Source organism: Coregonus clupeaformis, chromosome 21, assembly GCF_020615455.1.
Source record: "Coregonus clupeaformis isolate EN_2021a chromosome 21, ASM2061545v1, whole genome shotgun sequence".
In the NCBI taxonomy this organism is placed as follows: domain Eukaryota; kingdom Metazoa; phylum Chordata; class Actinopteri; order Salmoniformes; family Salmonidae; genus Coregonus; species Coregonus clupeaformis.
This window is the reverse complement of record NC_059212.1, coordinates 5673401-5700167: the sequence shown is the minus strand read 5'-3', so window position 1 is coordinate 5700167 and position 26767 is coordinate 5673401. Positions and strand designations below refer to the sequence as shown.

Genomic DNA, 26767 nt, shown 5'->3' with positions numbered 1-26767 from the left:
TCATGGCCCAACATTAGCCAAGTAGCCTATGAATAAAGGGTTTTTAGATCTGTTTTTTCTAGCGTGAGGCAGCTTGATTGGTCCTCTGTAGCTCAGCTGGTAGAGCACGGCGCTTGTAACGCCAAGGTAGTGGGTTCGATCCCCGGGACCACCCATACACAAAAATGTATGCACGCATGACTGTAAGTCGCTTTGGATAAAAGCGTCTGCTAAATGGCATATTATTATTTTATTATTGATGTACAAGTACACTGGACAGGACACTAGTCTATCCACAGGGTCTTACCCCCCAATCTGAGTGTCAAGCAGAGACACATCGGGTCCCATTTTTACAGTCTTTGGTATGACTCAGCCCGGGGACCGAACTGCCAACCTTCCTATTTAAGGGCAGACACTACAAGGCCACTGAGTCGGTTAATAATAAAAAACAAAGGCTGGTCAATGAAAAACAAAACACGTTCAAATTAAATAATTAGACGTAGGAATCTATTTCCTATTTGTTTTATTTTAATAAACTTTAAAGAATTGTATGTCTTCACAACGTAGTTAGGATGAGCCATGAAGATGTCTTGAACACGCCCATGTCCCTTTTTCTCAACTTACGGTCTGTTTAGCTAGTTTAGTGCTACACATTTGGATTTAGTATAGCTATGGAGTGAGAGTGCCGGGGGTGAGAGACTGAAGGGACTATCCCAGACCGCATGGGGAGGGCAGGGGTGAGAGCCCATTGTTTCTCCTCCCCTGCCGGTGCTGCTGTCAACCTTCAGCTCTTCTCAGTCTCAGGCTCTACTTGTGTGAAATGACCCCTCACTTAATGCCCGTCGGTCACACAAGATGTGGGCACACATAAGCACACAACCCCATGTGGGAACAGCTCGTTACCCTTTGTTGCTGATGCCATGTCAGAGAGACTAGATGACTCCGGTTCCCCTCTGGAATAGGACACCACTTACAGTAAATGTAATGACACAGAAATCACTATCGGCCACTCGCTGTGAGGCACTGTCAAGCAGAAAATCATTGTTAAGAACCCCTCCCTCTCTCATACAAACATGCACACAGTTACGTACATAAGTCTCGATGTGACAGAAAAGTACTGAAAATTAAGTCTCCATATATGGTCACAATGTGAAGCTCTCCTCTGGCTGAATATTTGCAGGGTGAGCTGTCCCAGTGGTCTCAGATCAACACAGGATGGAGCTGATCGGCCCTGTCTGTCTGTCTGTCTGTCTGTCTGTCTGTCTGCCTGCCCTCTCAGTCTACTTGCCTGCCCTGTCTGTCTGTCTGTCTGTCTGCCTGCCCTGTCTGTCTGCCTGTCTGTCCGACCTCTCTGTCTGCCTGTCTGTCTGCCTGCTTGCCTTCTCTCTCTGTCTGTCTACCTGTCTTGTCTGTCTGTCTGTCTGTCTGACACTCACCCATAGGCAGTCCCTCGCAGCCGCAGTCTGACATGTTGACGGGGGACAGTTAGTAAAGTCCTTCTCCTTCACCTCCCGCGGTGTCAGATTGCTCCTGCTTCTCCTCCTCTCACAGAGCGTGTGTATGAGCGTGTGTGTGAGCGTGTGTGTGAGCCCCTCCTCTACACGGCTGGCTGTGTGAGACCCTGGAGCGGAGTGGCCACCGTCGAACAGGCCGTAGGTCTGTCTGTCTCTCTGAGTGTGTTATGACTGCGGGACCCTAAGCATGCCTATCAAGCACTAATGTCCAGGCTGCTATTGGACAGTGCATCCGTTGGCAGACCTACCCATCGGGATGACTCACCTCATTTCATCTTATGAATATTGAGAGGCCTCCTTATTAGATTTCTGAACCTCAAAACGGTGTCAAATCCATGTTGTTTTCTTTTAGATTTTAAATGTCCATACATTTTCGATAAATTTCCTGGAACAGAGATAAATTATCTTGAAAAACAAAAAGAGACATTAACAAATACAATCTTTACTTTTTCGTACGCGCTTATCCAGAGCGACTGCCATGCTCTACCAACTGAGCTACATCCCTGCCGGCCATTCCCTCCCCTACCCTGGGCCAATTGTGCTCCACCCCATGGGTCTCCCGGTTGCGGCCGGCTACAACAGAGCCTGGATTCGAACCAGGATCTCTAGTGGCACAGCTAGCAGTGCCTTAGACCACTGCGCCACTCGTACCGGAGAAACATTATATTGTCGGATGTTACTTTTCAAAGGGAATGTGGCATCCACAGCAGAGAGCGGATTTCATCCTGAACACAGCTGTTGCTTTATGGAATGTTACCTCCTCAGTCAAAAAAGACTTATGTGACAAAGACATATATGTGCCAACTGGTCGAACGCTGGGATTGCTGCTCTGCCAAATACAAGCTCCTGTGGATACTTTGGCTCGGTTGGCAGTAGTAGTAGTGTATTTCTGCCGCTAGAGGGCGCCAATGTCACATTGCACACTGTATTGGTCTCCATGCTCAACACTACAAAGGCTCAATTGCTCAAAAATCTGTCATCTTGTCTCCCACCCTTAATCTGCATTGATTAGAACAGATTTAATAGGTGACTACAACATGGTGCTCACCATTAGGCTGGCTTTCAGCTGGTCAGTGCAGTGAAGAAGAGGAGGTAAGGTGGCGACAGACTTCTGTTTTATTTTTATTTAACCTTCATTTTGACAGGAATTGTCAGGGAGTTATGCTGAGACCAAGGTCACTTTTGCAGATGAGCCCTTTACACATCAATACAATATGAAAAGGCAAACAGAGATACCAAAACACTGTCATAGAAAACAAACACATTCTTCATTTTTAAAAATGGGGACACGGTTAGTGTGGGCACCATCCAACGTACTAATGCATAATGCTGTCTTTCAGGTGGGTCTTTAAATGGGTGTCCTGACTCTGTGGTCACTAAAGATTTATCGTAAGAGTATCCTGGCTAAATAACCAATCTGGCCCTCATACCATCATGGCCACCTAATCATCCCCAGCTTCCAATTGGCTCATTCATCCCCCCTCCTCTCCCCTGTAACTATTCCCCAGTTCGTTGCTGTACATGAGAATGTGTTCTCAGTCAACTTACCTGGTCAAATAAGGGTGCATAAAAATATATATATATATATATATATATATTCAGATACATTTTTAAGTGTTTTGGAAAATAAAATATACTTGGTTTTACCCGCCATTAGGGCAGTTTAAAACCCTAATGATAAATGAGTTCACTGAGGTGTGGAATTGTTTTTGATTACCTTTAAATCATTTATGATGCCTGTGATGTTCTAATGTAATTTACTTGTTATTGTGTCTTGTTACTGTGTCTTGTAGTTTTATATTTTATTTTATGTCCTCAGAGCACCATTGAAAATGAGACTCTGGTCTCAATTGGGCTCCTCTGACTAAATAGAGGTTAATAAAATATATAATTAAGTACCAATTTCAGTTTAACAAAGGCTTTCTGCAAAGCAGATTGTAGCTCCAAAAGAGCCTGGTCAACCGTGGGGGCAATAGCATACACAACAGAGTCATCTGCATACAGGTATGTTAATTTTTTTTTGCAGATAGACCAATATTGTTTATATAGGAAGTAAAAAGTACAGGACCTAAAATCAGCCCCTGTGGGACATCTTTCATAATATCAAGGAAACCTGACTCAACACCATCATAAAATACACATTGTGTCCTGTCTGTCAGGTAGTTTTTAAACCAATTACATGACACCTGATCCAGGCCAATTGCAGACAATCTTTCAATTAGTAGAGCATGGTCAACAGTGTCAAACGCTTTGACAGGTCAATAAAGAGGGCAGCACAGTGATTCCTTTTGTCCATACAATTTACCACATCATTTAAAACCAGGGATGCAGCTGAGATGGTGCTATGACCTGGCATGAAACCAGATTGATAAACACATCTTTCATTTCATAGCCAGGAAAGATTCCCAAAAATGTGCTAGGCAAGACAGTTTAGAGATCGAGCGATAATTATTGAGGTCGGAGGGGTCACCACCTTTGTGGAGAGGGAGCACATCGGCCGCATTCCAATCCCTGGAGATAATTATCAGGTAAAAAATATTTGTCAATGATTCTGTAATCAGGGGAGCAGAAATCTGCAGGATCAAAGGATCAAGCAGATCAGCCAAAGTAGAAAGTAGAAAGTTGTTGAAATAAAAACAAAGATTCACTAGAAGTTGATGGATCTTCCATCGAGCCAACTAGAGGCTGGGAGATGGAAGAGCAGTCGACTGACTGACCAGGGTAAATTAAACCAACATCTCAAAAGCATCACTTATCATATGTTTCTCAGTAATTATGCCAGAGTCTGACAACTTGCTTAGACAGGGAAGGAGTGGAATTTCCATGCTTTTAGACAATTGAGAAAGAGCCAAAGTGACAATTGAGAAAGAGCCAAAGTGCCTTGAGGAAGGCAGTATAAATACCTCATAACTGCCAAAGATATAATGATGGAAAGTTCACGATTTACAGGGTATATTCAAGTATAGTGAAATGAGTCTGTGAGGACCTAGTAAATCTAAACCTTCTCACTGAACTGGTCTGAACAAGTATTTATCGCATTATTAACATATTTGGAAGATGTGATCATATTCCAAACACATTCATCTCCTCATCTTCTTATTACATTATTTTATCAGAATATCTGATTATTTTATCTGATTATTTTATCAGAATAACTGATTATTTTATCAGATTATCAGATTCTTTTATCAGATTATATGAGATGAGATTATTTTATCAATTATCAGAATATTTCTTATCACAAGTCAATGGTGTGAGCGATGACATGCCATGCTTGTTTGAAGGGAGACGCAAGATCCATTTCCCCAAGGAGATGCAGTTAAAGTCTGGACTGTATCCAGGCTGGGCTGCCTTGGTAGGACTGGAGGCGATCACAGCCCAGTGCTGACAGACAAGCCTTGTAGATTGACTGGGCTGCCTAGACCCCGAGGCCCTAATCCCTCTCCCGAGGCCCTGCCTAGACCCCGAGGCCCTGCTCCGTCTCCCGAGGCCCTGCCTAGACCTCGAGGCCCTGCTCCCTCTCCCAAGGCCCTGCCTAGACCCCGAGGCCCTGCTCCCTCTCCCGAGGCCCTGCTCCCTCTCCCAAGGCCCTGCCTAGACCCCGAGGCCCTGCTCCCTCTCCCGAGGCCCTGCTCCCTCTCCCAAGGCCCTGCCTAGACCCCGAGGCCCTGCTCCCTCTCCAGAGGCCCTGCTCCCTTTCCAGAGGCCCTGCTCCCTCTCCAGAGGCCCTGCTCCCTCTCCCGAGGCCCTGCTCCCGAGGCCCTGCTCCCGAGGCCCTGCCTAGACCACGACCAATCAGAATATCTGATTATTTTATCTGATTATTTTATCAGAATAACTGATTATTTTATCAGATTATAATATCAGATTATATGAGATGAGATTATTTTATCAATTATCAGAATATTTGAGCATATTTCTTATCACAAGTCAATGGTCTGAGCGATGACATGCCATGCTTGTTTGAAGGGAGACGCAAGACCCATTTCCCCAAGGGGATGCAGTTAAAGTCTGGACTGTATCCAGGCTGGGCTGCCTTGGTAGGACTGAGGCGGTCACAGCCCAGTGCTGACAGACAAGCCTTGTAGATTGACATAGCAATATATTTTTCATTTTCATACATGTCATATTCACGTGTGGGAAAAAGATGACAAAATATCTCATCATCATCGATATATGATTTGTCTAACTCTGATAAGTCCTTCGCAGTTAAAAAATAAATAAATAAATCCACATGCCCTTAAAACTACTTCAGCTACACAAGTATTTTGCCGTGTCACTTGTAGGTCATAGCACCCAAAGCTTGTTGGTCCATTCAGCTGAGTTGTTGTGTTAAAACATGGCCACCGTGTTGGGTCTGTCACCGTGATGTTTATCTTTGAGGATGTTCAAACGAGAGAGGGATGAGAGGGAAGGGAGAGAGAGAGGAGGAAAGACAGGAAAGGAATACAGGAGAGAGAGGGGGAAGGGAGAGAGAGAGGAGAGAGAGGGAGAAGGGAGAGAGAGGGAGGAAGGAAGAGAGGGAGGAAGAAAGGGAAAGAGGAAGGAAGGGAGAGAGGAGGGAGAGGGGGAAGGGAATGAGGAGGAAGGGAGAGAGAGAGGTGGGAGAGGGGGGAAGGGAGTGAGAGGAGGAAGGGAGGGAGAGGGGGGAGAGGGGGAAGAGGGGAGAGGGGGAAGGGAGGGAGAGGGAGAGGAGGGGGGAGGGAGAGAGAGAGGAGGGGGGAGGGAGAGAAGGAAGGGAGAGAGAGAGAGGAGGGAGAGGGGGAAGGGGGGGAGAGAGAGAGAGAGAGAGAGAGAGAGAGAGAGAGAGAGAGAGAGAGAGAGAGAGAGAGAAGGGAGAGAGAGGGGGGAAGACAGGAAAGGAATACGGCCTGTCAGCCACTTCAAACCTCTTCTGTGACCCTAAACGACAGCAGAGAGCGAGTAGGTAACTTTATCTAAGCTGGCTGGGGGTTAAGTTGTGTTTTGAAGGGGAAAGGGAAGGGGCACTCGGTTGTGACAGCTCTGGGCAGCTCCATCTCCCGAGGCCCTGCTCCGTCTCCCGAGGCCCTGCGCCGTCTCCCGAGGCCCTGCTCCGTCTCCCGAGGCCCTGCCTAGACCCCGAGGCACTGCTCCATCTCCCGAGGCCCTGCCTAGACCCCGAGGCACTGCTCCCTCTCCCAAAGCCCTGCCTAGACCCCGAGGCACTGCTCCCTCTCCCAAAGCCCTGGCTAGACCCTGAGGCCCTGCTCCGTCTCCCGAGGCCCTGCCTAGACCCCGAGGCCCTGCTCCGTCTCCCGAGGCCCTGCTTAGACCCAGAGGCCCTGCTTAGACCCAGAGGCCCTGCTCCCTCTCCAGAGGCCCTGCTCCCTCTCCCAAGGCCCTGCCTAGACCCAGAGGCCCTGCTCCGTCTCCAGAGGCCCTGCTCCCTCTCCCAAGGCCCTGCCTAGACCCAGAGGCCCTGCTCCGTCTCCAGAGGCCCTGCTCCCTCTCCAGAGGCCCTGCCTAGACCCTGAGGCCCTGCTCCCGAAGCCCTGCTCCCGAGGCCCTGCCTAGACCACGACCAAAACCCTCTTCTTTGATCTCCAACCAGTTTGCATAAGAGCTTAAGGGTTCTCTCCCAAACATCACTCAAACCCCACCTCATAAAACCCTCTCTGCTGAATAAGTTTGGGATCGGCGCAGTCCGTTTTTACGTCTCTAACCGTGGAAGATTACTTTCGCTGGAAGTAATATCCTCCACAACCCCAAAGTGCTTGCTCCCATTTACGCAATATAAACGTGATCGTAAAAATATCAATGTTATTAGATGATGCTGTGCAAATTAAACTTTCGGGCAGACTTCAGTTGGGCAGCCAGCAAAAATATAATTATGTGAAATATAATGGAATGATTCTTCTAATTCGTTTTTCTCACTAAATATGTAGGCCTGCACTTTAAAAAGGGGCATTACGGTGCCGGATTGGATTCAGTGTGTTTACTGGCTCTTAGTTACAGCCTTGCCAGATACCTTCATTTCTAATGGCCTGCCTGAAGTAATGGTCTGCCTGAAGTGAGCCAGCTCTATGAGTCATTACCACAGGTAGCCAGCCAAGGATTTGCATTTAATTAATATAAATGGTGACCATTTAATGGCACTATGTTAATGATGGAGCACTTTATGCCCTAATCATCTCCTAATGGTGCTAACTTTTACATCCCCTCAATGATTCCCCTAACTGTTTTATGACTGTTGAGGCAACACGCTAATCAGGGACTTGTGGCTGTTCGTGGTGTTTTGCAGAGTTTCGCAGGTCTCTCCACAGTTTAACGGTGGTAAGGAGGATGCGTCCATCGTTGTTCAAATCTCCGCTTGGCGTGTCAGAGCACAATCATTAACAAACCAAGTAAATAAATAAATATATATATACAGTGGCTTGCGAAAGTATTCACCCCCCTTGGCATTTTTCCTATTTTGTTGCCTTACAACCTATAATAAAAAAAAAAATGCTTTTTGGGGGGTTTGTATCATTTGATTTACACAAACATGCCTACCACTTTGAAAAATGCAAAATAGGTTTTATTGTGAAACAAACAAGAAATAAGACAAAACAGAAAACTTGGGGTATGTCTCTATAAGCTTGGCACATCTAGCCACTGGGATTTTTGCCCATTCTTCAAGGCAAAACTGCTCCAGCTCCTTCAAGTTGGATGGGTTCTGCTGGTGTACAGCAATCTTTAAGTCATACCACAGATTCTCAATTGGATTGAGGTCTGGGCTTTGACTAGGCCATTCCAAGACATTTAAATGTTTCCCCTTAAAATCACTTGAGTGTTGCTTTAGCAGTATGCTTAGGGTCGTTGTCCTGCTGGAAGGTGAACCTCCGTCCCAGTCTAAAATCTCTGGAAGACTGAAACAGGTTTCCCTCAAGAATTTTCCTGTATTTAGCGCCATCCATCATTCCTTCAATATTGACCAGTTTCCCAGTCCATGCCGATGAAGAACATCCCCACAGCATGATGCTGCCACCACCATGCTTCACTGTGGGGATGGTGTTCTCGGGGTGATGAGAGGTGTTGGGTTTGCGCCAGACATAGGGTTTTCCTTGATGGCCAAAAAGCTCAATTTTAGTCTCATCTGACCAGAGTACCTTCTTCCATATGTTTGGGGAGTCTCCCACATGCCTTTTGGCGAACACCAAACGTGTTTGATTATTTTTTTCTTTAAGCAATGGCTTTTTTCTGGCCACTCTTCCGTAAAGCCCAGCTCTGTGGAGTGTACGGCTTAAAGTGGTCCTATGGACAGATACTCCAATCTCCGCTGTGGAGCTTTGCAGCTCCATCAGGGTAATCTTTGGTGTCTTTGTTGTATCTCTGATTAATGCCCTCCTTGCCTGGTCTGTGAGTTTTGGTAGGCAGCCCTCTCTTGGCAGGTTTATTGTGGTGCCATATTCTTTCAATTTTTTAATAATGGATTTAAATGGTGCTCCGTGGGATGTTCAAAGTTTCAGATCTTTTTTTAGAACCCAACCCTGATCTGTACTTCTCCACAACTTTGTCCCTGACCTGTTTGGAGAGCTCCTTGGTCTTCATGGTGCTGCTTGCTTGGTGGTGCCCCTTGCTTAGTTGTGTTGCAGACTCTGGGGCCTTTCAGAACAGGTCTATATATACACTGAGATCATGTGACACTTAGATTGCACACAGGTGGACTATATTTAACTAATTATGTGACTTCTGAAGGTAATTGGTTGCACCAGATCTTATTTAGGGGCTTCGTAGCAAAGGGGGTGAATACATATGCATGCACCACTTTTCCGTTATTTATTTGTTAGAATTTTCTTAAACAAGTTATTTTAATTTCACTTCACCAATTTGGACTATTTTGTGTAAGTCCATTACATGAAATCCAAATAGGGAAAAACCCCAAGGGGGATGAATACTTTTGCAAGGCACTGCATGGAATCATGCAGTAACCAAAAAAGTGTTAAACAATTCAAAATATATTTTATATTTGAGATTCTTCAAATAGCCACCCTTTGCCTTGATGACAGCTTTGCATACGCTTGGCATTCTCTCAACAAGCTTCACCTGGAATGCTTTTCCAACAGTCTTGAAGGAGTTCCCACATATGCTGAGCACTTGTTGGCTGCTTTTCCTTCACTCTGCCATCCGACTCATCCGAAACCATCTCAACAGCCTGGAGGTGTGTTGGGTCATCGTCCTGATGAAAAACAAATGATAGTCCCACTTAGCCCAAACCAGATGTGATGGCATATTGCTGCAGAATGCTGTGGTAGCCATGCTGGTTAAGTGTGCCTTGAATTCTAAATAAATCACAGACAGTGTCACCAGCAAAGCACCCCCACACCATAACACCTCCCATGCTTTACGGTGGGAACTACACATGCGGAAATCATCCGTTCACCCACACTGCGTCTCACAAAGACACAGCGGTTTGAACCCAAAATCTCAAATTTGGACTCCAGACCAAAGGACACATTTCCACCGGTCTAATGTCCATTGCTCGTGTTTCTTGGCCCAAGCAGGTCTCTTCTTATTATCGGTGTCCTTTAGTAGTGCTTAGGCCTCTACATCCAGCTTATACATACTTATACGCTGCTTACCATGCGCAGCCCTCGACGCACAAACCCGTATTCCTACGGCAAGCCACAAGGTGCATTATCATCAAAGTGTATTTGTGTAAGAGTTTCTATTTCCCCTCAGAGTGGGGTTTGGAGTCCTACCACTGGCTCCATGTAACCTCGCAAACAAACACAACACACAAGGCAAAGAAAGAGATGCAGAGGTGGGAACAAAGAGGGTACCATTGTTTTCATAATTATACCTCAAGGGAAATCCCTTTAAATAGTTATTGGCAGCACACTGGATTGGCAGCCAGATCAAACGAGCCACTGAGCAAAAGCCCTATAAATATATCACATTCATTTATTTTCTTCAAAAACAAACCTCCCCCCACCCCATTTTCCACACTCCTGTTGTCTCACTCCTTATACCGTAGTTCCTGTTGAGGCTTTCATCTTTTTCAAATACACCTCCGAGTTCACATCTGAAACCAGATGGCTGAAACCGCTTCGGAACGAGGCGAGGAGCCGGCCTGCTGACAAGCAAAGGGAAAGAAATAAGACAAATGTAAAGTTCTTCAGTGACTCAGAATTAAAGTAAATCTTAACTGGAGCTTGATATCAGGTTTAAAGTACTCAGCGTTAAGGGGATTCAACGAGAATGATTTACGCTTTTTAGTGACAACAAGGAGTTCCCAAATTGAAATCGTTTTGATTGTAAAAATGTGTGTTTTTAAAAAGGTGAATTTAAGCATGTTACATTGTTGACTTCCCAGAGCGTCATTTTCCAATTCCACCCCTGATGACAACCCCGTTTCAGTCAATGTCTCAAGGCTGACAATCAGTGACACTAACCTGTCCACTTCCTCTGGTTGTTCAGGATGAAGATAGTGAGGATGGGAGTTACAGATGAAGGCCACCTCCTTGGCGCTGTGCACCGACTGCACCGACAGCCTTGGTGGTTGTACGAGGGCCAGCATCTGGATTGCATATTTCCAGAGGTGCTCTTGCCTCTCGTGACTGCATAATCTAATGGGAGGGAGAAGAAACACCAGGGTCTTTCTGAGACGTTGTGGGGCCTGGGACAAACTTATCTGCTAAACATTAGCATGGGATGTGAATTAGGAGCGCCTGCCTCCCCCCCTCCAACCCAACATCAGAACAGAAGTCAACTCATTCACAGTGAGAGGAAGGTGGCAGGGGTGTCATGTTATGCCATTGGTATTCTTTCACCTAAACCTACAAGGCTGGGGTTGGAAATGTTGGGGGGCACACTAATGGGGGGGGACAAGTGCTTCAGTTGGGGCATTTGTCAGGCAAACAGAGGCTCACTTTAAAAGTGAAAAATTAAGCCTGTCACTGGAAACAAAATGGTGACAGGTTAGAGCTCCAGAAACACACTGTTCCTTTATAAGAACAATCAGTAGAAAAAATAATCTGGAAAAAGGGGGAGAACATTAGGTTGATCTGTTTTAGTTTAAGCCTTGGACAGTGAGTCTCTTCTGGATTTCCTCTGTCTATGGTGTTCCAAAATAGAACCCGATGCTAAATCAACATACAGAGACCATTCATAAGATCTATAGGCCCAGGAATGCGTTTAGCCTGTAACTGAAGACACATACTGGAGCTACAGTTACATTTTAGAACTAATTTGCCAGAACCCAGCAGCTTATAGTGTTAATACATCACAAACACTGTTTGTCTAAAACATGACTTCATATTTCCAGGCTCAGTCCACTCAAGTCTACTTTCCAGGTTTTACGATGATTACTATTCACAATGCAGCTGCATAACCCAGCGCTGGAGCATGGAAAATATCACTGCAGGATCTGAGCCGGGTCATTTTTAGTTATTAATATTTCATAGAGTGAAGGGCTGGAGAGTTTGGAGGGGAGGGGTCCAGAGCACTGTAAAAGCCATTTAGACCAGAGGCTGTAGTAAGACAGGGTTTTTTTCATAGCACATTACCTCTGATTAATGATGGAGGCACGTTGTCCAGGTGCCTGTCGGACTTGTACAGATGGAGCATGTCTTCAAAGGCTTCTAACGTGTCATTCACGCCCCCTTTCATCTCTCCTGGAGAAACACAGGTCAGCACAGAAAAAGGCATGAGTGGAAACACCACTGGAATTAGTCATATGCTTGGTTATATATGTGAACAATAATATTTCCCCACACAAATGTGAACAAAAAAGTGTTTTTCCCTGGTCAGGCAGGCCCATGTGGTCGGTCCAAACACCTAGCCCTAGTTTGGGCTGTGGCGGTCATGACATTTTGTCAGCTGGTGATTGTCAAGAAAATAACTGACAGTCTGACGGTAATTGACCGTTATTAACAAAAACGTTTAGCATCTCCTGGCTTCCACGAATAGCCTACAAGCCAGATGCAGACCTTTGGAACATCTACATTTTAAAAAAGTATAATAAATCCATTTAATATAGCCTACACCATCACATTAAATCCATTATTTATTTTAGACAGGCCTAAAGAAACATTATATGAAGAAAATGTAGTCTATTTCAGAAGAACATAATAGCATTCTCTGAGTTGTCCTTATGTTAGGTCCTGATCTGGCTATGCCATATGGCTGTGGACTACACTAGTTCATTTAGCAGACAAGATTTGGTTAGAATTCCATGGCATTATTTAAGTCGCTCTGGATAAGAGCGTCTGCTAAATGACATAAATGTAAATGTAAATTATTTCATATTATTTTATAGTATGAAGAATACAAATTGAACATAGCTGAATAAAAAACAAAGGATCTTTTCTCCAAACGATTTCCGAGGGTGCACACATGCGGCTATTCTGTGTTGAGCGGTTAACAAAGAAACAGGTCCTTCTATGTGCTTCATTTAGAGTTATTTATGCAACTTTAGTTGTGATACAAATGTTGAGCTATATGTTTTGATTTTTATTACATTCTAAGGCTGCATGATGCGACTCTAATGATGATTTGAAAAAAGGTTGCATGAAAGGCATGAGCTCTGCTTTGTTTCTTGTGCAGGCTGCACACACTTCATCAGTCTCTCATTCACAATTTGGCAAGCACTTGAGAATATTCTCACCAGGCCTCGAATTCCCGGCGGCATCCCCCTTGCCGTAATGCCCCCTAAAAAATCCATGCCTTTTGCGGCCAAAGTGGCCGTTGTGCCCTTGGGCTGAATATAATAATTATATTTCCCTTCTCCTGGCTGCCAATCGCCGTGCTCTGAAGCACCGCTCACTCACATGGCTCTCTCAGATATCTCAATTATTATTAGCCAATGCCCGTCACGTGATTGGGTCCTTCTCACAGGCATCTCAGCTCTGAAGTAGGCTACAAGTGAAGACATTGGGGACTCAACTGCGCGCGTCCCTCTTATCAAATTCCGAGGCGCATATTGAATATGTTCGAAAAACTGTCGACATTTACATTTCCGTCAGCCAACAAGATGAGTAGGCCTAACGAACAGCAAAAGCACTAGCCTATGTCAATCTACTAACCCCCATAGTACAAAAGTTGACTTATTCTAAATAAATATTCCAAACATACTCTGGGACAGTTGTGGGATGAAATAGATCCCAAATTAATACAACCACTCGCATTAAAAAAAACGTTTAAAAAGCAATGAGGCTGATGCAACGGATCAGAACGTTTAGCTTAAAATGTTGATAAACTATTAGGCTATTTCTTCACATTATAAGCGCAGCAATGCGCACACGGCAGTGGGCTATAAGTGAGAATGTTCCAAAATGTCATCAATTAGCGGAAAAACACTGTTCTCAAAAGTGACCGCAAATGCGATTATGCATGTAATGCTTTATTATAAAAAGGTGCATTTTTTATGGTGAAAATTATCTTCCCCAAACTTGAAACTCACGCGCCGCCTATGTATTCCAGTTGTAAAGCGTATTAATGTGCTTAATTTTAAGACGTTATTTGGCCACTTTAGTTGTGATACAAACCATATAGGCCTATGGGCTAGGCTACATGAGGTGTGCGACTATGATTTAAAAAAGTTGCAAAAAAAAGGTGTGCGCCGTTTCTTGCCTTACTGCACACGCTGGGCATCATTCACAAGTGACAATACATACTGTAATTCACAAGTGATAGCCTAATATTGTCACCCATCAGACTATTCTTGATTTTAATATTGTCTTTACATATACTAAGTAATATAATGTGTGAAATTAGTTTTCATTTAGAATGAACCATTATCATACACCTGTCTCAGAACAGGGGCAGAAAAAAGTTATACATGTCATCTATGCACTTAAATAGCGAATGGAGGACGCTTTTCCCGTGGTTCAATTTCATGCCCGCCAGGTCGGCTATACTCCTGTTGTAAAGAGAAGCAATGTGCTTAATATTAGGATAGTTGAGAAATAAATATGGTAGGCCTAGCCTATAGAAAGCTGATGGGATCCTCCTCTTTTTATTAGAGGCCATCAAAACTCTGTTTTCTCACGCAATTGCATAGCCTATATACATTTCCATTAATGTCAGAGTGATTAGCGGGACAACAGAGTGCTGAGTACCAGGCAGTTAGCAAGTTTGGTAGGCTACTAATGACCATCAGCAGCATCAGAACTTGGAGAAGGCTAAATGGTCATGTGGAATTTGACTGTGGTCAAGACTCGTGACCGCCGGTGTTGCGGTAATACGGTCACCGTAACAGCCCTAGCCCTAGTTATATTGATATGCAGGAAAAATATATATATTTTTCACATGGAAGTGCAGGGCCTACAGTTGTAGGGAAAAACTCTGGGCTCTAACATATGAAAAGGCCATATTATGTCTTTCAGAGGATTAATAGCAATGGGCGGGTCATGTTCAGTAGGGCTGGGAATTGCCAGGGACCTCACAATACGATATTATCACGACACTTAGGTGCCGATACGATATGTATTGCGATTCTCACGATTCTATATGTATTGCGATTCTATACTGTGATTTTATTGTGATTCGATGTTCCAAACATTTTGCTCACCATATGTCTGCTGAAGATGGACAAGAGAGAGCCATGAGAAAACTATTTTTGATCAGTCATGGAAATAAAAAGTTTTGAAAACAAATTGTCTCCCTATTTAAAAAGAAGACGGAGAACGAGCTATAAAAGGAAACTACTAGAGTTTTGGTGCAGGCACAGCCAACCAGCACAAAAATAATACTGCGATATTGTCAAAACAATACGATATATCATCAAAAATAATATCCCAATATGTAACTGTATCGATTTCCCCCCCTCCATCACTAACGTTCAGTCTACTCCAGTCCTCACCCGTTGAGTTCATGATGTGATCCACCAGATGTCTCAGAGCAGGTGGGGCTTGGTGAGGCAACAGGTAGGTGAAGAAATACCTGAGGTGGGGGAAAAGAAGCAATGTTGACTCCTCCTCACAGTGTTAAAACAAGCGTGCAGTAAACCTGTCAGGATCATGAGTGAATACATGTAGCCTTCAAAATGGAACAAAGCGAGGTATGATCTAGCTAAACCAACAAAGACTGGGGATATGATGCAACATCACGACTACCTTACCAATGGTTCTTGTTTTTTTTTTACCAATGTTTCGTTTTTTACCAAGGGGCTGGTTTCCTAGACTTATATTAAGCCTATTCCTGTACTTAAATTCACTTTCAATGAAATTTCTCCATTGAGCTGCATATATTTTTTATTTATTTAACTAGGCAAGTCAGTTAAGAACAAATTAGCTTAACAGAGCAGCTAGCTGTATTACCTGTAGGCATTGTAAAGATTCCTCATCTCGTTGAGGCCCTCGCACACTCCCTGGGCCGAGCAGGGCTGGCTGAAGTTGCGGAGGGGGAACTGTAAGACACAGTCCTGGTCCGTCTGACAGGCGGGCTCCGTCACGCTGGCATCGTCCAGGTCTGTGAGTTTCAGCTCCCCAGACACCATGACGAACTGACGGGGCTGGAAGTCCAGCAGAGCCACGGAGCCCAGAGGGGAGTGGGAGAGGAAGTGGAGGAGTCTCACCAAGCCCAAACAAACCTGAGGGGAGAATGTACAGGTTGGATGATGTTGTTGACGTTATGGTTGTCATACTCTACTCTGTTGTCCATTGACATGTATATTGTCATGTATCATCGTAATACATGATGATGATTTCATCATACATGATAATATCGTTTAGACTGTCTGCTGTGTTATGTAAAAAATTTGTTGTAATACAGTGTTGTTACAAGTGTAATTACAGGGTTATTACACAGGCAGCAGTATCGCAAAAATGAAAGCGCAAACCACCGCATTTAACCACAGCAAGGGAATGTAGATGTGTAGAAAAAGAGCAGCTATGACCTCCTTAAGGCAATCAAAGAGGCAAAACGACAGTACAGGGACAAAGTGTAGTTGCAATTAAATGGCTCAGACACAAGAGAAATGTGGCAGGGCCTCCAGACAATCACGGTTTATAAAGAGAAAGCCAGCCACCTCACTCCCGGACAAGCTAAACACCTTCTTCACCCGCGTCGAGGAAAACAACACCGAGCTGCCGATGTGGGCCTCCGCCGTTCACGAGGACTGTGTGCTCCCGATCTCCATGGCTGATATGATTAAGACGTTCATGTATGTTAACCCTCGCAAGGCTGTGGGCCCGGACGGCATCCCAAGGCGGGTCCTCAGAGCATGTGCAGACCAGCTGGCTGGAGTGTTTACGGACATACTCAATCTCTCCCTATACCAGTCTGCGGTCCCCACTTGCTCAATCATTGTTCCTGTACCCAAGAAAGAGAAGATAACTGAACCAAATGACTATTGCCCCGGAGCACTCACTTCTGTCATCATGAAGTGCTTTGAGAGGCTAGTTAAGGACCATATCACCTCCACCTTACCCAACACCCTAGACCCACTACGAATTGCATACCGCCCCAACAGATCCACAGATGACGCCATTGCACTGCACACTGCCTTATCCCACCTGGACAAGAGGAATACCTACTTGTGAGAATGCTGTTCATGGGGCCTCCCGAGTGGCGCAGCGTTCTAAGGCACAGCATCGCAGTGCTTGAGGCGTCACTACCAGGAGACCCATGAGGCGGCGCACAATTGGCCCAGCGTCGTCCAGATTAGGGGAGGGTTTGGCTGGCCGGGATGCTGACACGGTTGCCAGTTGTACGGTGTTTCCTCTGACACATTGGGGCGGCTGGCTTCCGGGTTAAGCGAGCAGTGTGTCAAGAAGCAGTGCAGCTTGGCAGGGTCGTGTTTCGAAGACGAGTCCATCATGAAATTGGGGAGAAAAAGGGGTAAAAAGTCTATAATGTTCATCGACTACAGCTCAGCCTTCAACACTTTAGTGCCCTCCAAACGCATCATTAAGCCCTGGGTCTGAACCCCTCCCTGTGCAACTGGGTCCTAGACTTTCCTGACGGGACGACCCCAGGTGGTGAAGGTAGGTAACACGGGGGCCCCACAGGGGTGTGTGCTCAGCCCCCTCCTGTATTCACTGTTCACCCATGACTGTGTTGTTACGCACGTTTCCAACTCAATCATCAAGTTTGCTGACGACACAGTGGTAGGCCTGATTACAAACAACGATGAGACAGCCTATAGATAGGGGGTGAGAGCCCTGGCAGAGCGGTGACAGGAAAATAACCTCTCCGTCAACAAAGCTAAGGAGCTGATTGTGGACTACATGAGATGGCAGAGAGAGCACGCCCCCATCCACATTGACGGGGCCGCTGTGGAGAAGGTCAAAAACTTCACTGAGGACCTGAAATGGTCACTCCACACCGATACTGTGGCGAAGGCAGCGCAACAGCACCTCTTCAACCTAAAAAGGCTGAAGAAATGTATCTTGGCTCTGTCGCAGCTGGCCGCGACCGGGAGACTCATGGGCGGCGCACAATTGGCCCAGCGTCGTCCAGGGTAGGGGAGGGAATGGCCGGCAGGGATGTAGCTCAGTTGATAGAGCATGGCGTTTGCAACGCCAGGGTTGTGGGTTCGATTCCCACGGGGGGCCAGTATAAAAAAATAAAAAAAATAGATATGTATTCACTAACTGTAAGTCGCTCTGGATAAGAGCGTCTGCTAAATGACTAAAATGTAAATGTAAATCTTGGCCCCTCACAAGCACTCTGTCAGGCTGTATAATAATAATAATAATAATAATAATAATAATAAAATATGCCATTTTAGCAGACGCTTTTATCCAAAGCGACTTACAGTCATGCGTGCATAATTTTTTTGGGGTGTATGGGTGGTCCCGGGGATCGAAACCACTACCTTAGCGTTACAAGCGCCGTGCTCTACCAGCTGAGCTACAGAGGACCACACTATCACTGCCTGGTACGGCAACTGCACCGCCCGCAACTGCAGGGCTCTCCAGATGGTGGTGCGGTCAGCCCAAGGCATCACAGGGGGCATACTGCCTGCCCTCCGGCACATCTACAGTGCATTCGGAAAGTATTCAGACCCCTTGACTTTTTCCAAGTTGTTACATTACAACCTTATTCTAAAATGGATTAATCATCAATCTACACACAATACCCCAAAACGACAAAGCAAAAACAGGTTTAGAATTTTTTGAAAATGTATTAAAAATAAATAACGTCAATATTACTTAGCTTAGTGGTTAAGAGCGTTGTGCCAGTAACCGAAAGGTCGCTGGTTCTAATCCCCGAGCCGACTAGGTGACAAATCTGTCGATGTGCCCTTGAGCAAGGCACTTAACCCTAATTGCTCCTGTAAGTCTCTCTGGATAAGAGTGTCTGCTAAATGACTAAAAATGTAAAACAATTACATTTACATAAGTATTCAGACCCTTTACTCAGTACTTTGTTAAAGCACCTTTGGCAGCGATTACAGCCTCGAGTCTTCTTGGGTATGACGCTACAAGCTTGGCACACCTGTATTTGAGGAGTTTCTCCCATTCTTCTCTGCAGATCCTCTCAAGCTCTGTCAAGTTGGAGGGGGAGCGTCGCTGCACAGCTATTTTCAGGTTTCTCCAGAGATGTTCAATCGGTTTCAAGTCCGGGCTCTGGCTGGGCCACTCAACGACCTTCAGAGACTTGTCCCGAAGCCACTCCTGCGTTGTCTTGGCTGTGTGCTTAGGGTCATTAAACTGTTGGAAGGTCTGACCGCTCTGGAGCAGGTTCTAATCAAGGATCTCTCTGTACTTTGCGCCGTTTATCTTTCCCTTGATCCTGACTAGTCTCCCAGTCCCTTCCACTGAAAATCATCCCCACAGCATGATGCTGCCACCACCATGCTTCACCGTAGGGATGGTACTGGCCAGGTGATGAGCGATGCATGGTTTCCTCCAGACGTGACACTTGGCATTCAGGCCAAATAGTTCAATCTTGGTTTTATCAGACCAGAGAATCTTGTTTCTCATGGTCTGAGAGTCTTTAGGTGCATTTTGGCAAACTCCAAGCAGGCTGTCATGTGCCTTTTACTGAGGAGTGGCTTCCGTCTGGCCACTCTACCATTTCTAAAAACCTGTTTTCAATTCGTCATTGGTATTGTGTGTAGATTGCAGATTTTCAAAATCAATTTTAGAATAAGGCTGTAACGTAACAAAATGTGGAAAACGTAAATGGGTCTAAATGCTTTCCCAAGGCACTGTACGTGACTTGTTTCAGGAAACTAGGCGTATGTCGCGCATCACTACTTCACAGGAGAGGCATTTATTTTATGATTATTTTTGGCAGAAATGCCTTCTGGAACATGTGACTTTTCAATACCTTAAAAACAAAACTTGTATGTAATCTGTAAATACAAATACAATTATTAAATTACAAGCCTAGTTGGTTTAGCCACGGAAAAAGACATGAACCTTCCCGCTAGCCATGATTGGCTGAGATAATGGATGGGTTGGACGTGATTGGTCTGCCATGTAGCACGCTTCTGTCTATAACGTGAGCTACTTAGTATGTGTAGGTAATCCTTTCTAAAAGAACTGCACAAGTGGTGCTTAGGCTTTTCAGTTTCTGGAGGACCAAGTTTTGAAATCAGTGTAATGCCCGGTGGAAGCAGAGTACGACAGCTAAGGAGATGGAGAAAATTCAGGCGTTTGATTGCAGATGCGGAGGGAGTCGAAAAGAGAAAACAGAAGGCTGTTGTATAAAACACCTGTCTGGATTACATCTTCAAACTAAGGGCATCCATGTATACGAGTAAGAGAGTCTAGCTTGCCCCTAGCTTGCTACATTTTCAGATATGATATGTTTCTAATTTAGTCAGAAAGTCATTTTCATTGCAAGTTAAAGCATACTGTTGCTAGCTAGCTAACGTTAGCTGGCTAGCTAATGTTACGTCTATGATCTGTGTAGTAATGTCATTCATGTCTCAGAGTCATTTCACATTGCTAGTTGTAGCCTAATGTTAGCTAGCTAGCTAACATTGAACCTAGCTAGTTGGTTAGCTTTAGCTACCTGTAGATTCATGCGGGGTAGTAACATCATGAGTTGGGATTATGGTTCATTGTTTAGCTAGCTAGCTACATGTCTAAACAAAAGACTCCACTATGCAAGTAACCATTTCACTGTACCGTTTACACCTTCTAACAAGCAACGAAACGAACCAAAACTATTGTTTTAGAAAGTTGCTTTTAGTTACCTGGTTTACTAGATTGACATATACTAAATTCATTTTTAAACGGATGGGTTTATTGGTGTTAAAATACACCAGTTATGCTATTTTTGGACCACCAGGTTGCTGATGTCATGCAGCCTGTCGTTGTTGTGTTTATACTTTTTCATAACGACAAGTTTGATATCGGACGACAATAGAATGTTCATGATGTCACTGAAGTAGTATAAAACCAGCCTTTAGTCTTGAAATCTTTGGTTGTACACTACTGTACTCTCTGTTTAGCACATGGCCTCACATGTGAATCCTTAAAGAGATGGTTGGGGAGAAGGCTTAAGAGGGTGTAAATGATGCTCAATGTGTGTAGACAAAGAAGAGTTCTCCACTAGGTATCCCAAAACATTCAAGGGCCATTTTCTCAAAAGTGGGGTTACAAGATTATCAACTTTCAAAGCATAAATACTTTCCCATTTGTTCCTCAACTGCAGTGAATGATATACTATTTTCTAGCTCTGAGTCTACAATGTAAAAAACCCTATTTCAAATATTGCTACATAACACCGAATCGAGGCGGTCGGTCACATATTTATATTCAAGACTGATATTGCTCGTTCTGATGTTTCTTAATATCTTGTTTCTTCGTCTTTTTATTTATAATTTTTTTCTTCTTGAGATTATTTGTGTATTAGTATTGTACTGTTATACATTTACTGCAATACTGGAGCGAGAACACAAGCATTTCGCTACACTTGCTTTAACATCTGCTAATCTGTGTATTTGACAAATAAGCTTTGAAGGACCAGGCACCTCACCCCTACTGTTACTCATTTCTCACCTTCATGGATCCCCAAATTACTACGCCTGATGACTCAGCACCATGTGTTATAATGAGCATATCTTTGCAAACAGGAACACTTCTGGACGCACACCCACGCATGTTCTCTCACACACATGCACACACGCACTGACATATATGGTACACTCTACGCACACTAGAAAATAGTAGAGGGTTTAAGGCGCGAGAGAGGGGGGCAAACATTCAAGATCCACCTGAGCACAGACATCTGTCCTTCAGCATATTTTAATCAGGCCCAGTTGGAAGAATGTCATCCTCCCAGTAGCAGCTTCCTCTCCAACCGCATCCCTATCATCCAGCCCAGGTATGCCCCAGTGGGAGCCAGGGGACGGGCCACTCCTGATTAACACTCTCTCCAGGGATGTGGAGGAGGAGGAGGAGGAGGAGGGTAGAGAGAGAGAGAGAGGAGAAAGAGCAGAGCAAGCGAGAGAAGAGAGAGCAGAGAGAGCAGAGAGAGCAGAGCGAGAGCAGACAGAGAAAGATTTGCTGATGATCTGGTGCTTCTGTCCCCAGCCAAGGACGGTCTACAACAGCCCCTAGATCTTCTGCACAGATACTGTCAGACCTGGCCTTGACAGTAAATCTCAGTAAGACAAAAAATTATGGTGTTCCAAAAAAAGGTCCAGTTGCCTGGAATGGGACAAACACCAAATTGAGACTCTGCATGCAGAATTCTGCAAAAAAAATCCTCCTTGTACATCGGAAAACACAAAATAATGCATGCAGAGCAGAATTAGGCCGATACCCCGCTAATTATCAAATTCCAGAAAAGAGCTGTTAAATTCTACAGCCACCTAAAATGAAGCGATTCCGAAACCTTCCATAACAAAGCCATCACCTACTGAGAGATTAATCTGGAGAAGATCCCCTAAACAAGCTGGTCCTGGGGCTCTGTTTAAAAACACAACCATAGGTCCAGGACAGCAACACAATTAGACCCAACCAAATCATGAGAAAACAAAAAGATAATACTTGACACATTGGAAAGAACTAACAAAAAAACAGAGCAAACTAGAATGCTATTTGGCACTAAACAGAGTGTACACAGTGGCAGAATACCTGACCATTGTGACAGACCAAAAATTAAGGAAAGCTTTGACTATGTACAGACTCAGTGAGCATAGCCTTGCTAAACTCCCATGTTTATTGGGTGAAATACCACAGTGTGCCATCACAGCAGCAAGATGTGTGACCTGTTGCCACAAGAAAAGGGCAACCAGTGAAGAACAAACACCATTGTAAATAAAACCCATATTTATGTTAATTTATTTTCCCCTTTGTACTTTAACTATTTGCACATCATTATAACACTATACATAGCCATAATATGACATTCAAAATGTGTCTGTTCCTTTGGAACTTGTGAGTATAATGTTTACTGTTATTTTTTTATTGTTTATTTCACTTTTGTCTGCAATGTAAACATATGTTTCCCATGCCAATAAAGCCAGAGAGAGAGAGAAAGCCAGAGAGAGAGAGAAAGCCAGAGAGAGAAAGCCAGAGAGAGAGAGAGAAAGCCAGAGAGAGAGAGAAAGCCAGAGAGAGAGAGAAAGCCAGAGAGAGAGAGATAGAGAGAGAGAGAAAGCCAGAGAGAGAGAGAGATAGAGAGAGAGAGAGAAAGCCAGAGAGAGAGAAAGCCAGAGAGAGAGAGCCATAGAGAGAGAGAGAGAGAGAGATAAAGCCAGAGAGAGAGAGAGAGAAAGAGAAAGCCAGAGAAAGCCAGAGAGAGAGAGAAAGACAGAGAGAGAAAGAGAGAGAAAGAAAGAGAGAGAAGAGAGAGAAAGAAAGAGAGAGAAAGAGAGAGAAAGAAAGAGAAAGAAAGAAAGAAAGAGAAAGAGAAAGAGAAAGAGAAGAGAGAGAGAGAGAGAGAGAGAGACAGAGAGAGCCAGAGAGAGCCAGAGAGAGCCAGAGACAGAGAGAGAGAGAAAGCCAGAGAGAGAGAGAGAGAGAGAGAGAGAGAGAGAGAGAGCCTAGTGGTCTTCTTACCCGAAAGCGTTCCTCCCAGCGGCTCTGTAGTAGCTGGATCATCTGCAGTGGGAAGCCCTGCTCCAAGATGGCTGTGATACCACCTGCCCCCTTACTGTCTTCACAGTGGCCTCGGAGCTGCAGGGATATACTGCATTATTAGGAGACAATTACGAGAACGCAGCATAACTGTTTTCTCAGGACAAACCAGTAAAATGTGGTCTATTACTTTGGTCTGTTACAGTGAATAGGTTAAATTGTGTTCATGAAGGTAGTCATTACAGGAGCCTTCAACTAGTTACGTTCAAGTTGCAAATTAGACTGAAATGAATTGATTAAATAGAGTTGGTGGATTTTTTTTTGAGTAATGGGCAGAGTAGCGGACAGAGGGACATTGTATCTCCTCCAGCTGCTGATGCAGAACTGAGACCCAAGGTCAGGAGAGGTTCAAGAGGAATTACATGGGAAGGTCCTACAAGATGCACATTGAGGCTTTTCATCCATTTTACACACACAGCAGAGCATAAAACACACAGAGAAGGGGATAGCTCCTTAAATAGACAACTAAGTCACACTGATGTTTCTAGGTTTCTAACACTGCAGCTCTATGTTAGTCTCCTGAGTGGCGCAGCGGTCTAAGGCACTGCATCGCAGTGCTAACTGTGCCACTAGAGATCCTGGTTCGAATCCAGGCTCTGTCGCAGCCGGCCGCGACCAGGAGACTCATGGGTGGCGCACAATTGGTCCAGGGTAGGGGAGGGAATGGCCGGCAGGGATGTAGCTCAGTTGATAGAGCATGGCGTTTGCAACGCCAGGGTTGTGGGTTCGATTCCCACGGGGGGAACTAACTGTAAGTTGCTCTGGATAAGAGCGTCTGCTAAATGACTAAAATGTATGTTGTGTTTGTGTAAGCCTCTGACACCTTGATTAGCCTGTAGTCCCTGGAGATCAATAAAGTTATATTCTATTCCTTAGGCTATTTAATCAATGAATACCCTTTTCACTTACCTTGATGATGTTTGGATGTTGCAGTCTCTGCAACAAAACTATTTCTTTTTTCAGTTTGAAAGACACAAGCTTGTGACAGCCCAAGGGGTCTTTAAAATCCTCGAGACATCTCCCCATGTCAGTTCCTTGCTCATACACAGTCTTCAATGCCACAGACTGTCCCTCTGATAGCACAACTTTGAGCACTATTTTGGTATAGCCCGAGCCAAGGATAGCCACAGCTTTCATATCAACAAGCTGATCACAGCCAATTTGATCCTTATTCGTTCTAATAGATCCAATGGAAACTTCACTTTCATTCTCCAAACTAATATCCAAATGATTACTTTCAAAAGATTGGTGTTGCGCAAAATGTCCCGACTCATCCAACAACCTCTCTACCCCAGAAGAGATGAGGAAAGGGAGGATTTCCTTGCGTCTTTCGTTGATTTCATGAACTAATGGGTTATGCTCCATAACAAAATCATCCTCAAGAGTTCCATTTTCAAAAACTCCTTTATGAACTCTGAAGTGCCAACTGTTCATAAAAAATGTTAAAGAAAAGACCAGAAAATATAAAAGTGCCGCGGCGCACAGAGGGCTGCCCGTCGTGGACATGTCGTGCGCGGGTTCTAGGAAAACGCACTAAAAGCTGTCAATTCAATCGGATGAGAGATCTCTTTTGTAGTCGAGAGAAAGGTTGAGATCGTTTTTTACCTCTTGAGGCACGCCCACCAGAGGCGTTTCTTCCCGTAAAATCACGCCCCTTTGTTAGCTGGTGCAGTGATTTCACAAGTAAAATTGTTTAAATCAGGGATGGACGACTGGCGGCCTGGGGCAGCATAAGACCCTCAGATCAATTTCCACAAAAAAATTGAACTCAGTCAGGGTCTCAACCTACTGTTGCAAATTATAATAGTAGAATACACAAGGTGCAATTTCGAAATGTGGTTGTGCATCAGCAGTTTTCCTCTTGTTATGTCAGTCACTGATAGTCAGTCAATCAGCCCATGTCATAAAAAAAAAAATTGATTGCTAAATTAATTTGCCATGGAAACTTCTACATCTGCATTGCTTGCTGTTTGGGGTTTTAGGCTGGGTTTCTGTATTGCACTTTGGCATCTGCTGATATAGAAAGGGCTTTATAAATCAATTTGATTGATTGATTGATTGATTGATTTTTCATGATCAAATTACCGGCTAGGGGGCCCCCATTGATTTTGTCAGTCAGTTTCACTCAGATATTATATTAAAAACTGCAAACATTTCTCTCCGCGCTTTGGCAAAATGAGTAGAATTGGGGGGCACACCACCATCAAAGTTGCCCATCCCTGGTTTAAATGCATAAGCCTAATTCAAGAATTACAGGATAGAAAAAATTCACAGAATATTCAAGTTCATATTCTTCCAAATCATTTAGCAGACACTCTTATCCAGAGTGACTTACAGTACCAGTCAAAAGTTTTTTGTTTGTTAGTTTTCTACATTGTAGAATAATAGTGAAGACATCAAAACGATGAAATAACACATAGAGAATCATGTAGTAACCAAAAAAGTGTTAAACAAATCAAAATATATTTTATATTTGAGATTATTCAAATAGCCACCCTTTGCCTTGATGACAGCTTTGCACACTCTTGGCATTCTCTCAACCAGCTTCACCTGGAATGCTTTTCCAACAGTCTTGAAGGAGTTCCCACATATGCTTAGTACTTGTTGGCTGCTTTTCCTTCACTCTGTCGTCCCAAACCATCTCAATTGGGTTGAGGTCGGGGGATTGTGGAGGCCAGGTCATCTGATGCAGCACTCCATCACTCTATTTCTTGGTAAAATAGCCCTTACACAGCTTAGAGGTGTGTTGGGTCATTGCCAGGACAGAGAAGAGCATTGACTGGGCTGAGAGGGAGCTGCCCTCCCGTAGGGGTGGGAGAGCCAAGAGATCAGAGGTGGCAGAACGGAGTGCTCGGTTTGGGGTGTAGGTTTTGACCCTAGCCTGAAAGTAGGGAGGGGCAGTTCCCCTTGCTCCTCCATAGGCAACACCAGGGTCTTGAAGATGATGCGAGCCTCGACTGGAATTCAGTGGAGTGTGTGGAGGAGCGGGGTGACATGGGAGAACCTGAACACCAGGCGTGCTGCGGTGTTCTGGATAAGTTGCAGGGGTTTGATAGCACAAGTTGCAATATTCTAGACAGGAGATGACAAAATCACAGTCGTCTACACAAGTTAGCAGCTGTTATAGCGGGAGCAGCAACAAAAACAAAAGTGTTATTTTATATTTGTACTCCCCAATTTCGTGATATCCGATTGGTAGTTACTGTCTTGTCCCATCACTGCAACTCCCGTGCGGACTCGGGAGAGGCGAAGGTCAGGAGCCTCCGAAACACGACCCCGCCAAGC

At 44.6% G+C, this 26767-nt stretch overlaps 2 protein-coding genes across 5 annotated transcripts in view; both read right to left on the bottom strand.

Moving 5' to 3' along the window:
- The window catches only part of eml1 (EMAP like 1), a 95947-nt gene extending 94296 nt beyond the window's left edge, over window positions 1-1651 (bottom strand). For 2 of the 4 annotated variants that reach the window (XM_041847230.2, XM_041847231.2), the window contains exon 1: window positions 1416-1651. In XM_041847230.2, the coding sequence (XP_041703164.2) occupies window positions 1416-1449 (34 nt within the window). In that variant the 5' untranslated portion in view covers window positions 1450-1651. The remainder of the gene's footprint in view (window positions 1-1415) is intronic. The other 2 variants (XM_041847232.2, XM_041847235.2) reach the window with 1 other exon arrangement.
- A 3436-nt stretch (window positions 1652-5087) lies between these two features.
- LOC121539708 (extracellular tyrosine-protein kinase PKDCC-like) lies at window positions 5088-25046 on the bottom strand. Its single transcript, XM_041848422.1, has 9 exons — window positions 24392-25046; window positions 23405-23521; window positions 15755-16026; window positions 15298-15377; window positions 12002-12109; window positions 10889-11062; window positions 10466-10569; window positions 9613-9672; window positions 5088-5273 (listed from the first exon to the last, which is right to left on the bottom strand). The coding sequence occupies exons 1-9, from the start codon at window positions 24986-24988 to the stop codon at window positions 5088-5090; spliced, it is 1698 nt and encodes a 565-aa protein (XP_041704356.1). The 5' UTR covers window positions 24989-25046.
- Window positions 25047-26767: the final 1721 nt, after the last annotated feature.

Coding starts and splice junctions, on each gene's coding strand:
- LOC121539708 (XM_041848422.1), bottom strand. CDS start 24,988: ATGTCCACGACGGGCAGCCCTCTGTGCGCCGCGGCACTTTTATATTTT. Junction 12,110..15,297: donor TCACATCATGAACTCAACGG/GTGAGGACTGGA, acceptor GTGTTTCTCCAG/GAGAGATGAAAGGGGGCGTG. Junction 10,570..10,888: donor CAACCAGAGGAAGTGGACAG/GTTAGTGTCACT, acceptor TTTGCTTGTCAG/CAGGCCGGCTCCTCGCCTCG.